At 43.0% G+C, this 14,792-nt stretch overlaps 1 protein-coding gene across 1 annotated transcript in view; it reads left to right on the top strand.

Annotated features, from left to right (window-relative positions):
* Positions 1–6,428: 6,428 nt before the first annotated feature.
* Positions 6,429–14,792, top strand: part of lamb1b (laminin, beta 1b) — a 109,177-nt gene continuing 100,813 nt past the window's right edge. Inside the window, exons 1-2 of the mRNA XM_062996578.1 lie at positions 6,429–6,509; positions 9,205–9,380. Coding sequence (XP_062852648.1) covers positions 6,476–6,509; positions 9,205–9,380 — 210 coding nt within the window. The 5' untranslated portion in view covers positions 6,429–6,475. The remainder of the gene's footprint in view (positions 6,510–9,204; positions 9,381–14,792) is intronic.

Raw genomic sequence — 14,792 nt, 5'->3', positions numbered from 1 at the left:
CTGCAATTTTTTTTTATATTATTTTTTTTGTTTAACTTTGTGGCCAAAAATAAGTGGTAAGGAGTTTAAGCCGGTCTTAACAGGGGTATGAAATCAATTTTATGCTATAAGCTTTGTCAGTTGTTTGGAGAAGGGTATTTCCTCTGTGCAGAGCCGGGTCCATAAAGATGTGGTTTGACTAATTTAGTGGCCTAAACAAATCCCTGACGTCAATCCCAGATGCCCACATACTTTTGGTCATACAGTGTAACAACTGAAAAATGTTAGTAGGTTGTCACATTAAGAAATGAGATTACTGACTCGGGTTCGGCTCAGTCAGATTACTGCCATCTAATTTCTTTTTTTTTTTTTTTTTTATGCATTTTCTCCCTATTTTCCTAGCGCACTCAATGTTGTCTTCCGCTGCTGAAAGATACCAGATTGCATCCAAGGAGAGCACATTGCTGCTCACACCTCTTCCAACACGTGCACAGCCTTCCTCTTCTCGCCCCTGCACTCTGCACAGGCGTCTCTTCCACCAATCAGGGTCCTTACACACCGTATGAACACCCACCTCCACCCTGCAGATACGATGGCCAATTAGTATCTGCTGCAGGCACTGCCAATTATGCCCGCCAGATGGCGCCCAGCCGACCGGTGGCAACACTGAGTTTCGAACCGAGGAATTCAGAAACTCGGTGCTGGTTTGCTAGTGTAATTTCTTGGGCGCTTTGCCATCTAATTTCCTGCCATTTTCTAAGTACTTTATGCATGGAAACACACTAAGTGTCTAAAGATGAAGGTTTCAACTTCAGTCCCTGGTATCCTGGTGCTGTGAGGCGCACAAACACACACACACAATTCTGCAGCAACACAAGCATTGATAGATGTTGTGTTACTGTAGTCACTTTGGTAGAATATGGAGTATTTGTTTGGCCTATCCTGTTCACACATTCACACAGTTTTGCTCCTAGAGGATCGTTTTCCATTTGCACATGCAAAACAAAGTGATGCAGTTTGAATGAGTATACTGTATCTCTTACTTCAGCTGGAGAACTTGGCACCATTGACTCAGACCGAGCTCACATTAAATCTGTGCTTTTGAATTTTTGCGGCCTGGGATTTTTTCATTGTAAGAAATTAATAAAAAATAAAATTGAATAAATGCCGCTCAGGTGGCGCAGCGGTAAAACACACACTGTTCACCAGAGCTGGGATCTCGAATACATCGTATCGAATCTCGGCTGTGGCTACATGAACAACGATTGGCCTGTTGTTCAGATAAAGGGCGGGACTAAAGCCGGATGGGGACTCTCTCTCTCTCAGACTGGTTACAACCTCTGCTGGCTGGTTGGTGGCGCCTGCGCGGAGATGGGGAAGGAGTGCGGTAGGGGGTGCTGTACCGCACTGCGCTCGTCAAGTGTAGGTGATAAGATGTTCGATTGCTGTGCATGTTTCGGAGGGGGCGTGGAGCAGCCTCGTCCTCCCCAATCAGTAGCAGGGACCAGCATTACTGAGAGGGTGATTGACGGGTAGAAAATAAAAATAAAAATTTTGAATAAATGTATTAACATGTATTTATAATTGATTTAGGTAAAGGTGAGCCTTAAACCTATTGAGGTGAAGTGACCAGTTTTTTAGGTTATCTACTATCACTAAACCCTGTCATCAGACCACCCAACCACAATCAGCATCCTGAGGGACATCCAGAAACTCTCAAAAACAACCACAATATACTCAGTTGCTGAAAACCAGGACACTGTGTGATCACGGGGAATAAAATGACTGACCAATTAGCCAGAAAAAGAGCAGAGATCCTGACTAGTGATTGCAATATCCCACCCGCTGTCATGTTTACATTTACATTTTCAGCATTTAGCAGATGCTCTTATCCAGAGCGACTTACAGAAGTGCTTTCACAGTAAACATCCCCTTCTCTAGTTTATGTAGACAACAATCCAAGGATACAAATCTGCTGAAACTGCTGAAAATCCCTGTTAGAACAAAGTATTTCTTAAAATAAGATACTATAGAATGTTAGTAAGTATGTTACTACTCAGCCTAAGTGCTTGGTAAAGAGGCGGGTCTTTAATTGTCTTCTGAGAGGAAGTTTGTTCCATCACTTGGGTGCTGGTACAGAAAAGAGCCTTGATGCGTGTCTACCTTGAGTTCTGGGTGGAGAATGAACACAAGTGAGACTAGTGGCTTGAAGGTTGCGGTGGGTTTAATTCATTGGATAAAATGCAGTTCACATGGTGCCCGGGTGGCGCAACAGGATATTCCACTAGCACACCAGCGCCGAGATTCTGATTCTATTTTATTCTATTCTGTTCGATTCTTCTTGTAAATAAAGATCACAAGGGTGCCCAGGTGGCGCAGCAGGAGATTCCACTAGCACACCAGCGCCGAGATTCTGAACTTCTCCGTTCGAAACTCGGCTGGGTGCCATCTAGCAGATATAATTGACAGTGCCTGCAGCAGACATGTTTCTGCTAGGGTGGGATGACCGGACTATGTGGGTGGGGTATTCAAACGCTGTGTAAGGACCCTGATTAGCAGATTTAGAGGCATCTGTGCAGAATGCGTAGGTGAAAAAGGGCTGCAAGCCGGTCAGAGGAGGCGTGAGCAGCAATATACCCACCTCGACTGCAATCAGGGATCCCCCAGCAGAGGAGGACAAATTGACTACGCTAAATTGGGAGAAAATGCATAAATAAAATAGAAAAAAATCACAATATCTGCATTCCAGTCTCATTGGTTCTTGTTTCTGGGATGTGCGATCAAAATTGTTTAAACAGACAGTCAGCTTCCATACACACATGTAGCACACATGTAAATTTTTAGTTATTATTTTAAAACCTGCATGTTTATATTTATAGCATTTAGCAGACTGTGTTATCCAAAGTGACTTACATTTGTGACTGAATACAATCCAAGCAATTGAGGGTTGAGGACCTTGCTCAAAAAACTTGAAGAATTTAGGGTGAAAATCACTCTGCTTTATCAGATCAGTGAACACACAGGAACACTGACTTCTCCTGATTTCCTCTTTTTTAAGTAGTTTTGTTTCTAAGTCTTGAAGGCTTCTCATCCTCTTGAAATGCTCGACTATGGTTTGTATATAAAGATGCAGTGAGTTTAACATCTGTCGGAGATGATCGTTGTGCAACAGTAAATGTTTATACACAATAAGCTGCAGTAAACAGAGCTGAGCGTCCCATGCAGCAGCAGGACAGAAATATAAACCACCAGCCTCAGTGGGAAAAAAAAACCTGCACTTACATAAAAAACGATTGCACAATACCTTTTTAATGAGAAAAGGAGACAGATCTGTTTCAAACCTCTACAACAGACAACTCGGCTAAGGACTGTAAATATTTTACGATTTTACATTTACATTTACATTTTCGGCATTTAGCAGATGCTCTTATCCAGAGCTACTTACAGAAGTGCTTCCATGTGAACATTTTAATAAACATTTAAGCTCTACAACTATTATAAGACTAAGTTACAAACAAAAAAATAGGGTTCAAGGATCATTAATTCAAATTCTTATTCATGAGTTAAGAGCGAGTTTTCATTCCCTTTCTCACATGTTTTTGTTTGTTTGGTTGTTTTGGGGCGGGTTGTTGGAACACTTGCATTCCCAGTTGCGCCCCTTCCTTATCCAATCAGAAAACCATTTCAAGTCTAACACAAATAAACTAAAGTGCATAAGGAACAGAGTAACTGTGCAAGTATTGTACTTAATACATTTAGACAATCTATCAAGTGTGAAATTATATTCTGAATATTTTAGTTGTTTTTTTTTTAATGCATTTTCTCCCCATTTTCCTCCGGATTTATTGTACTACCGCTGCTGAGGGAAACCTGATTGCATCCGCAGAGAGCATGTTGCTGCCCACGCTTCTTTTCGACACGTCCACAGCCCTCCTCCCCTTGCCCCTGCATCCTGCACAGGCGTCAAGGTCCTTGCACAGCGTATGAAGACCCACACACCCACACATAGTCCGGCCCCCACCCCGCAGATACGGTGGCCAATTAGTATCTGCTGCAGGCACTGCCAATTATGCCCGCCTGCCGACCGGTGGCAACACCGAGTTTCGAACAGAGGAGTTCAGAATCTCGGCGCTGGTGTGCTAGCGGAATATCCTGCTGTGCCGCCTGGGTGCCTGATATTTTAGTTTTTGTTCCGTCCCAAAATGGGTCCTATCCAGACATACACCGATCAACATTAAAACCACCTCCTTGTTTCTACACTCACTGTCCATTTTATCAGCTCCACTTACCACTTAGTGTATCTCCTCCTGTATCTCCTCATATAGCTTCTACTGTATCTCCTCCTGTATCTCCTCATATAGCTTCTACTGTATCTCCTCCTGTATCTCCTCATATATTTCTAGTGTATCTCCTCCTGTATCTCCTCATATAGCTTCTACTGTATCTCCTCCTGTATCTCCTCATATATTTCTAGTGTATCTCCTCCTGTATCTCCTCATATAGCTTCTACTGTATCTCCTCCTGTATCTCCTCATATATTTATAGTGTATCTCCTCCTGTATCTCCTCATATAGCTTCTACTGTATCTCCTCCTGTATCTCCTCATATATTTCTAGTGTATCTCCTCCTGTATCTCCTCATATAGCTTCTCCTGTATCTCCTGATATATCTCGTCATATCTCATAATTTCTTTTCTTCTCATGTATCTCTTTATTTATCTCCTCCTGTATCTCCTCATATAGCTTCTACTGTATCTCCTCCTGTATCTCCTGATATATCTCGTCATCTCTCATAATTTATTTTCTTCTCATGTATCTCTTTATTTATCTCCTCAAGCTATCTCCCAATTTAGCATAGTTAATTTGTCTATAGAAGCACTTTGTAGTTCTACAATTACCGACTGTAGTCCATCTGCTTCTCTACATGCTTTGTTAGCCCCCTTTCATGCTGTTCTTCAGTGATCAGGACCCCCACAGGACCACCACAGAGCAGGTATTATTTGGGTGGTGGATCATTCTCAGCACTGCAGTGACACTGACATGATGGTGGTGTGTTAGTGTGTGTTGTGCTGGTAAGAGTAGATCAGACACAGCAGCGCTGCTGTAGTTTTTAAACACCTCACTGTCACTGCTGGACTAAGAATAGTCCACCAACCAAAAATGTCCAGCCAACAGCGCCCCGTGGGCAGCATCCTGTGACCACTGATGAAGGTCTAGAAGATGACCGACTCAAACAGCAGCAATAGATGAGCGATCGTTTCTTTCCAGCAGCCTAAAAAAACTCCAGTATGTCCAGAACTCAGCAGCTAGACTTCTTACTCACACTAAACCCTGGGAACACATAACCCCCATACTGCAAAATCTTCACTGGCTCCCTGTTCAATACCGAGTACAATACAAAATTCTACTCTTGGTTTATGAATCTCTACACGGTCTGGCCCCCAGTTATCTTTCTGCCTTGCTCACTCCATACTGTCCTGCACGTTCACTCCGGTCTGCTGATGCCCATTTACTGTCTGTTCCATTAACCAGACTTCGCTCATTTGGTGAACGAGCTTTTAGTGTGGCAGGTCCTAAATTATGGAACTCTTTGCCACTTTCCCTGCACATAAGCTCATCACTATCTGTTTTTAAGAAGCACTTGAAAACTTATCTTTTTAGGACTGCGTTCCATAGTTTATAGTTTTTATCTTAACCCCGGTGCTCTTTTTATTCCTGGTCTCTTAATCTTTTTTTTCTATTTTATTTTAAAGTTCTTATTTTATTTTATTTCCTTTTATACTTGATTCTCTGGCCTGTTGTGCTGTTCTGTGTTCCCTGTATTAATCTGTTATAATGTACCTTATTGGCTGTCATTTGTTTTGTTTTTGATCATATTTGTATTGTACAGTGTCCTTGGGTGACCTGAAAGGCGCTTATAAATAAAATTCTATTATTATTATTATTATTCTCTGACTTTACATCTACAAGGTGGACCAACTAGGTAGAGTGGACAGTGAGTGGACACGGTGTTTAAAAACTCCAGCAGCGCTGCTGTGTCTGATCCACTCATACCAGCACAACACACACTAACACACCACCACCATGTCAGTGTCTGTCTGCTCTGTAGTGGTGCTGTAGGGAGGTTAAACATGTATGTAGAGAAATAGATGGACTACAGTCAGTAATTGTAGAACTACAAAGTGATTCTATATGGTAAGTGGAGCTGATAAAACGGACAGTGAGTGTAGAAACAAGGAGGTGGTTTTAATATTATGGCTAATCGGTGTATGTAACAGTTTGGGGAGGAACCCTTATGTCATACATGAACACCCATGTTCTCGAACAACAGGATCTGAAGGCTTCTTCTAAGTGGGATATTTGAGATGTTATCTGGCAACCCGGTTTCTCTGGGCTGCACCGTTAACTCGACCGTTTCTCACTCACACAGCGCGAGCGCTTCATCCCCACAAACAGGCGGCAGAAGTCCAACCGTCATCAGATGAAGGAGAATCGTTATGAAGGATTTACTACAGACGGTCAGCGCTCTCCGTGAGTTTCTACTTTATTTATTCTTGATTTAAACAAACTAAACTGTTTTAAACTGTCCTCTCACTCTTAAGAAAGAACTTTAACTTTCAACAGCGCAATTACAGACCTACTCCTCCTCTCATGTATCTCCTCATACACACTGATCAGCCATAACATTAAAACCACCTCCTTGTTTCTACACTCACTGTCCATTTTATCAGCTCCACTTACCACATAGAAGCACTTTGTAGTTCTACAATTACTGACTGTAGTCCATCTGTTTCTCTACATACATGTTTAACCTCCCTACAGCACCACTACAGAGCAGACAGACACTGACATGGTGGTGGTGTGTTAGTGTGTGTTGTGCTGGTACGAGTGGATTAGAGTTTTTAAACACCTCGCTGTCGCTGCTGGACTGAGAATAGTCCACCAACCAAAAATATCCAGCCAACAGCGCCGCGTGGGCAGCGTCCTGTGACCACTGATGAAGGTCTAGAAGATGACCGACTCAAACAGCAGCAATAGATGAGCGATCGTCTCTGACTTTACATCTACAAGGTGGACCGACTAGGTAGGAGTGTCTAATAGAGTGGACAGTGTGTGGACACGGTGTTTAAAAACTCCAGCAGCGCTGCTGTGTCTGATCCACTCGTACCAGCACAACACACACTAACACACCACCACCATGTCAGTGTCACTGCAGTGCTGAGAATGATCCACCGCCTAAATAATAACTGCTCTGTGGTGGTCCTGTGGGGGTCCTGACCATTGAAGAACAGGGTGAAAGCAGGCTAAACATGTATGCAGAGAAATAGATGGACTACAGTCAGTAATTGTAGAACTACAAAGTGCTTCTATATGGTAATGGATCGAGTTTTCTGGCACGTCAGATATCTGATCTCAGACGTGCGACTGGGAATGAGCGACATGTCGAACAGCCAATGAGAACGCAGGATACGGCGCGAGGGGAAACGCAGGAGAGGACAGGGGCTTCATTAATATCGTTTATATCAGGATACACCGACAAACACACGTTTTTTACAGTATTTCTGATTTGATCGTTCACTACAAAACATAATACCCACGCTGCATTGCAAAACTCACTACAGAACAAGCCATATACTGTTCGTGCTGCCAAATCCACTCAGATTCATTTATTTTTCCTCCTCGATATTACGCTGCACATCAGCGCACAAACCCTCTGATCTCTCGCTACTTGTTGACGTTCTTTTTTTTGGACGTGGTATCATTAAACTTCTCGTCACTTCTCGCGTGAGTTTTTGTAAAAAAAAAAAGAAAAAAGAAAGAAAGATAATAAGGGAGACCAGAGAAGCTCGCCTGCGATTCCAGTTAGTGATAGATGGTGTAGTGTGAAACCCCCTATCGCCGATCAGTCGTGTAGTGTGAAATACACACCGACTGAAAGACTCCCGTGTGCAGGAGATCCGGTCGTGTAGTGTGAACTGTACAGCGACCTGACCACTTGGAAAGTCGTGTAGTGTGAACTTGGCATTAGACGTCGTTTTATGTTCTTTGGCCACGATTCGATATTGAACATCCACAGACAGTTCCTTGGATTTCATAGCCTGGTTTTTATCCTGACAGTGCAGTGTAAATTGTGGGCCCTTATACATAGATCCAGATGTGTCTTTCTAAACTATGTGCATACATCAAGTGGACTCCAGTGATCCTTAAGAATTATTAAAGCAAACGAGATGCATCTGATTACAATTTGGAGTGCCAGAGAAAATAAGACTTCAGGTTTTGATTTTATTTTTTAAAAACTCTTAAAACATGTTTCTACTTCGTCATTCTGGTGATCATATTTAGACTGATGGGTAAAATGATATTATTCATTATAATCCAATCCAAATTCAAGTGCTTTGAATACTTTCTGTATCCACTGCATGTCCACAAACCTGGGCGTGATGTCTGGGTTCCTGCTGTCCACAAACATTTGGTCCTGTAGTGTATCGTTACTACTAGAGATGCATGAGTACCGATACTGGTGTCGGGTATTTCCCCGATACCGCGCTCACTAACTCGTACTCGTACTCGCAAACGAGGCTCCGATACCAAACGTCCGATACCGTGAGCCTAGTGCACGTCGCTGCGTTACGCCCGGTTCACACTACACGATTCTTGCCCTGATTTTCGCTCGGCGGCCGGTCGGCGCTAGATTCGCCGGCTCGGGAGCGACTCGGCGTTCGCTCGGCGATCGAAACTCGGCTCTCGATCGCTAAGTGTGAACCATCCAACGACTCCATCCGACCGGCTCGCCGAGCGCTCGGGTTTTCTAGCACGTCAGATATCTGATCTGAGATGTGCGACTGGGAACGAGTGACATGTCGAACAGCCAATGAGAACGCAGGATACGGCGTGAGGGGAAACGCAGGAGAGGAGTGTAAACAGGTGGGACGGGGGGATAATATAGTTTATATCAGAATACATCAGCACACACACACAGGTTTTACAGTATTTCTGACCTGATCGTTCTCTACAAAACATAACAACAAAACACCAACATTGCAAAAATATTTATTAACCAACTCCAACTCATTAACTCCATCATTCTAAATAGGTATCGGTCTCGGCAAGTACAAAAATACTTGTACTTGTACTCGGTTGGGAAAAAATGGTATTGATGCATCCCTAGTTACGTATGAATAATTTTTAATGATTCTGCATCAAAACCCTCGTTTTTGTTTTGCAGTGGTGGGTTTGGTTGTCCTGGCGCAGCACTCTCCCGAGCGCAACAACATGTGCTCGGAGGGGAGCTGTTACCCGGCCACAGGTAACCTGCTGATCGGCAGAGCTGACCGTCTTAGTGCATCGTCCACCTGTGGCCTGCGAGGTCCTGAAACCTTCTGTGTCGTCAGCAGCCTGGAGGTGAGCAGCAGCAGATTTTTACTGATTGAATTGAACAGCATTGTTGATTATATTACAATCTACTAAGGAATAAATGTATTATAAAGTATAGGATATTAAATGTATTCATATAAATCAATATAAAGCTCCATTGACCATATAGAAGCACTTTGAAGTTCTACAATTACTAACTGTAGTCCATCTGTTTCTCTACATACCTGCTTTCATGCTGTTCTTCAATGGTCAGGACCACCACAGAGCAGGTATTATTTAGGTGGTGGATGATTCTCAGCGCTGCAGTGACACTGACATGGTGGTGGTGTGTTAGTGTGTGTTGTGCTGGTATGAGTGGATCAGACACAGCAGCGCTGCTGGAGTTTTTAAACACCGTGTCCACTCACTGTCCACTCTATTAGACACTCCTACCTAGTCGGTCCACCTTGTAGATGTAAAGTCAGAGACGATCGCTCATCTATTGCTGCTGTTTGAGTCGGTCATCTTCTAGACCTTCATCATAGACTATTTTCAGTCCAGCAGTGACAGTGAGGTGTTTAAAAACTCCATCAGCGCTGCTGTGTCTGATCCACTCATACCAGCACAACACACACTAACACACCACCACCATGTCAGTGTCACTGCAGTGCTGAGAATCATCCACCACCCTGTGGAGGTCCTGTGGGGGTCCTGACCATTGAAGAACAGCATGAAAGGGGGCTAACAAAGCATGCAGAGAAACAGATGGACTACAGTCAGTAATTGTAGAATCGTAGTGCTTATATATGGTGTGTGTAGAAACCAGGAGGCTGATCGGTGTATAGCATGCACCTTCAATGCAAGTTCAAAGGTTTGTTCAGCCTCTGCTCTTTTGCCTCTTACGTCCCTTATTCAAAAAGGTTTTTACTGTTTGCTGAATCTTGCAAGAATATTTCTTTTAGTAAAACTTTATTTATGCCTTCAAAAAATTCTAGTCGTATTTAGTTAATGTTTTTGGGAGGTTTAGGGAAGCATGTCAAACTCCTCACAGATGGTGACCAGATGCAAGGTTCAAATTCAGGTCCTCAGGGCCCATGTTGCTGTGTACCAGCTCTCTTGTACTCTGTGTACACTCCCTTGTACCAGCTGCTTACCATGTGACTCCATTAGATGTTTAATTTTATAATTTATGATAATGGTAACTTTAGAAAGAACACTCTATCATAAGTCGATCACTTACGAGGAAGAGTTTAATACACACCAAGCAGTTATTATTTATTTATTCATTCATTCATTGTCTGTTTTACCACTGCTTTATCTTGGTCAGGGTTACGTTGGGTCTGATTTACTGGGCGAAAGGTAGGAAACACCCTGGACAGGTTGCCAGTCCATCACAGGGCACACACACACACATAAACACACACACACACTTTTTAGAAGCTTTGAGTACCCCCCCCCATTTTCTCCCCTAGTCTAGTCGTGTCCAGTTACCCTGAGGACGCCTCTCAACTGACACACGCCCCCTCCGGCACGTACAGTCAGTACAGACTGCATTTTTCACCTGCACGAGTCGAGTTCATACACCGACGGGCACCGTGTACGGAGGGTCACAACCCCATCAGCGTTATTCCTCAGCCCTGTGCAGGCGCCATCAGTCGCACCGGTTATGAGGACCTATGATCCGACTTTTTTACCCTCTAACCCTGAACGACAGCCAATCGTTGTTCATGCTGCCGCCCAGCGCAGTCGGAAAGGCAGGGCTGAGATTCGATACGATGTATCCGAGACCCCTGCGCCACTTGAGCGGCCAGCTATGATTATTTTTAGTAGCTCTAGTCAGCCTGACTGCATGTCCTTGGAAATGTAAACCCACATGGACACAGGGAGAACATGCAAACTCACACATATCGAACCCAGGCCCTTTAAGTTGTGGGGCGACAACGCTACCCTCTGCGCCACCCCGTGCACTAAGCAACATGAACAAAACATTATTTTAAAGTGTACGCCATGCAGCTATATTCGGGACTAACACATTCGGCCGACATTTAGGGCATGAAAGGTGTAAGTGTAGGACCTCTTCGGGTTGTTTCTTGCCTTTCGTCCAACGTATCAGACCCACCGTGACCCTGGCCAGGAAATTGCAGTGGCAAGACAGACAATAAATAAATGAATCATTAAATCTATGCAAAAAAAAAACAGTCGTGCAGTTTAAAGTTCTATTATTCACCAGAAAAAAAGTGGTGAAAATGAGATCAAAGTACACCACTTTACCCTTTATTAAAATTCTGATTTTTTTGTGGACATGTGGACCTTGTTTGTGGACCTCTCGTTCACGAGCGCCCATCTTTTAACATCACATATGTGAATTGCACCTGCAAACAAGTGCAAAGAGCCATGAGCATATTGGACAGACTTTTCCAAAACCAGTCCTCCCTTTGCAGCCATGACAGCCTCCACTCCCCTCCACTCTTTCGGGAAAGCTTTCCAGAAAACTTTGGATAGGGTCTGTGAAAATTCCTGCCCACGTATTCAAAATAGTTGTGGTGTCAGGCACAGATGTTGGATAAGAAGCCCTGGCTTGCAGCGTCAAGCTGCATTTCATCCAAAAGGTGTTCAGTGGGTTGAAGTTAAAGTTCCAACTTAATAAACCAAACCAAACCACCTTCTTAATGGTCCTTGCTTCATGCATGTAAAGGTCTCTCCTGAAATGTTTCCACAACGTTGGAAGCATGCAATTTATGTTACATAATTAATTTGATACCCCTATATGCAATAGATGTGGTTGAAACATCTAAACAGTTATGATCAGAGCTGTGCTGTACAGTTAGACACGTAGTGTTTTGGCTAAATGCAGGGGCGCCTGAAGGTCCAGTTTTTGGAATAAATTTACTTTAATAAACAGCTGGATTTTACTTATAGTTTAGCAAACCAGAAGAATGTCTGGTTTTTTTACAGACATTTTAAATACACTATATGGCCAAAAGTATTTGGACACTTGACCATGAGCTTGTTAGACATCAGATTTCAAAAAATTAAAATTATTAAAGAAAGTGACGTCTTTGTGTCTTACAAGAACTATGTCTGTGGGAATTTGTGCACAGTCATACAAATGCTCTTTTGACTGAATGGTTAAAATGTTGGTTAAAAAAGCCTCAATTGATGTTCCAGCTCATTCAAAGCTGTTCAGTGGGGCTGAGGTCAGGACTATGTGCAGGACACTGGACTTTCTTTAAACCGAGCTTTTCTTCATGTCTTTATAGAGCTTGCATTGTGCACAGGGGTACAGTCATGCTGGAACATAAAATGGCCTTCCCTAAACTGCTGCAACAAAAAAGGAAGCTTATAATTTCCTTTATATAACTGACGTGTTACCCTTGTTAGCTGTTGCTGTGGTTGAAACAAATGAATTAAAAAATTAGAAGGGATGTCCCAATACTTTTGTCCATATACGGTGTTATAATACGTTATCAGTGATCTACTTCATCCCCTTCATACTGTAATGACTGAAACAGAATATGTTCGTGTCTGTTTGCATGCGTGTATCAGAGCACTGTACAGTCTATTATCTGTCCACTGTAAAATCCACTTTCTGCTCAACAATCAGTTTCTTTGTTGAGTTTGAGTTCTGAGCTCAGAGGACGATCTGTCAGAATGTTCTAACCACCCTCAAGCATCATTCTCAGCCCTTTATCACTCCAGTTCAGCCCACACACAGAATGCTCTTCTGTGTGCTTACAGTGTAACGATTAGCAGGGTGAGTGGATCACGCTAAGCACAGGGTTGGACTGGACATCAAACGAGCAAGTGAGAGAATAAGAGAGATTACATTTAAGTGCAGTAAATTTAGACTTGTTTCACACAGGCCTACACCCGGGGTGGACACGTTACAAACTGGGACTGTTGTGGGGGGTCAGACTGACAGGCTGAACCTAATTCGGCTCAATATTTATTTTATTTATCTCTTTATAAAAAGCAGTAAATTGTATGGTTTTGAAAAGCTGTTAACGCTAAGAGTCGATGTTACAACTAGGTAATGCGAATGTTAAGCAGGCAGAGTAAAAATACCAACAATAATTACTATTTAATCAACATTAACAAAAACAACTGTAAACAAAATCATTACTGTAACATTATATAAAGTGCTTTTGCTGTTTTGTTTATAGTCTAATTACCTTATTTGCTGTTTTTCATTTCTTGTTCAATAAAAGAAATCTAGTCTGTGTTGGGCTGGAACAAGAGTGACGTCTTGTTATTTTTAAAGTGTGATGATATCCAATTAAACTTTCTGACAATCTAGTCATATCCAATTACTCCCTCTAACATGAGGCTGGTTCACATGGGGATCAGTATCGCTCATGGAAAGTCACGCACCTATTCCCATTATCTTCTTTAGCGCACTCAATTTTTTTTGTCTTCCGCTGCTGAGAGATACCAGATTGCATCCAAGGAGAGCACGTTGCTGTACACGCTTCTTCCAACACGTGTACAGCGCTCCTCTTCTCGCCCCTGCCAATCAGGGTCTCTCAGGTGTCTCCTCCGCCAATCAGGGTCCTTACACAGCGTATGAAGACCCACCCACCCAAACATAGTCCGGCCCCCACCCTGCAGATACGGTGGCCAATTAGTATCTGCTGCAGGCACTGCCAATTATGCCCGCCAGATGGCGCCCAGCCGACCGGTGGCAACACCGAGTTTCGAACCGATGAGTTCAGAAACTCGGTGCTGGTGTGCTAGCGGAATATCTCGCTGCGCCACCTGGGCGCCCCCCATTATCTTCTGACTCTTTGTGCAGACATCATTAATCAGCCAGCAGGGGGTCGTGATTGATGCAGCTATGAGGAATCTCCTCCGACACTCCCATCCATAGACAAGACAATCATTGTCCGTGTAGGCACTCGGCCTGCCGCAACATAGCTGAGATTTGAACTCACAAGTTCTGGTGCTCTAACATGTTTTTATCGCTGCACCACCCAAGCAATGTCTTGCTAAAAACTCTACATTCTGTATCAGTCTTTCCTTTTCTTAATGTGAGCTGACATTTTTGAGGGTTAACAGCTAACACACATCTCCCCTAAGCTCTGTTTTTGAACCTATTACAGTGAAGCTGCATACACTCATACATACGCAAAACCGCCAGGAACTTATGTAAAATGAAAAATAGCAGTCACATCAAAGTAAAAGCAGAAGCAAAGCAGTTTTATTGTGTGTATGATTTACACTTATTTACTTTTAACCAACACAGTGACATTGAAACGGACTTTGAAAAATGCATTGTACAAACCTTAATTTTTAATAACATGTTAAATGCTAATACAGAGATGCCAGTGGTTTGTTAGTTTTATACATATTAAATTGTTAACAGTACGAAAAACAGTAATCGATTTTTGTTTTACCTTTTGAATGTTATTGTTTGTTGTATGTAGAGATGGACCGATCGGGGTTTTTGGCACCGATTCCGAT

The sequence above is a fragment of the Trichomycterus rosablanca genome, chromosome 1, assembly GCF_030014385.1.
Source record: "Trichomycterus rosablanca isolate fTriRos1 chromosome 1, fTriRos1.hap1, whole genome shotgun sequence".
NCBI lineage: Eukaryota > Metazoa > Chordata > Actinopteri > Siluriformes > Trichomycteridae > Trichomycterus > Trichomycterus rosablanca.
This window is presented reverse-complemented; position numbering and strand designations above follow the sequence as displayed.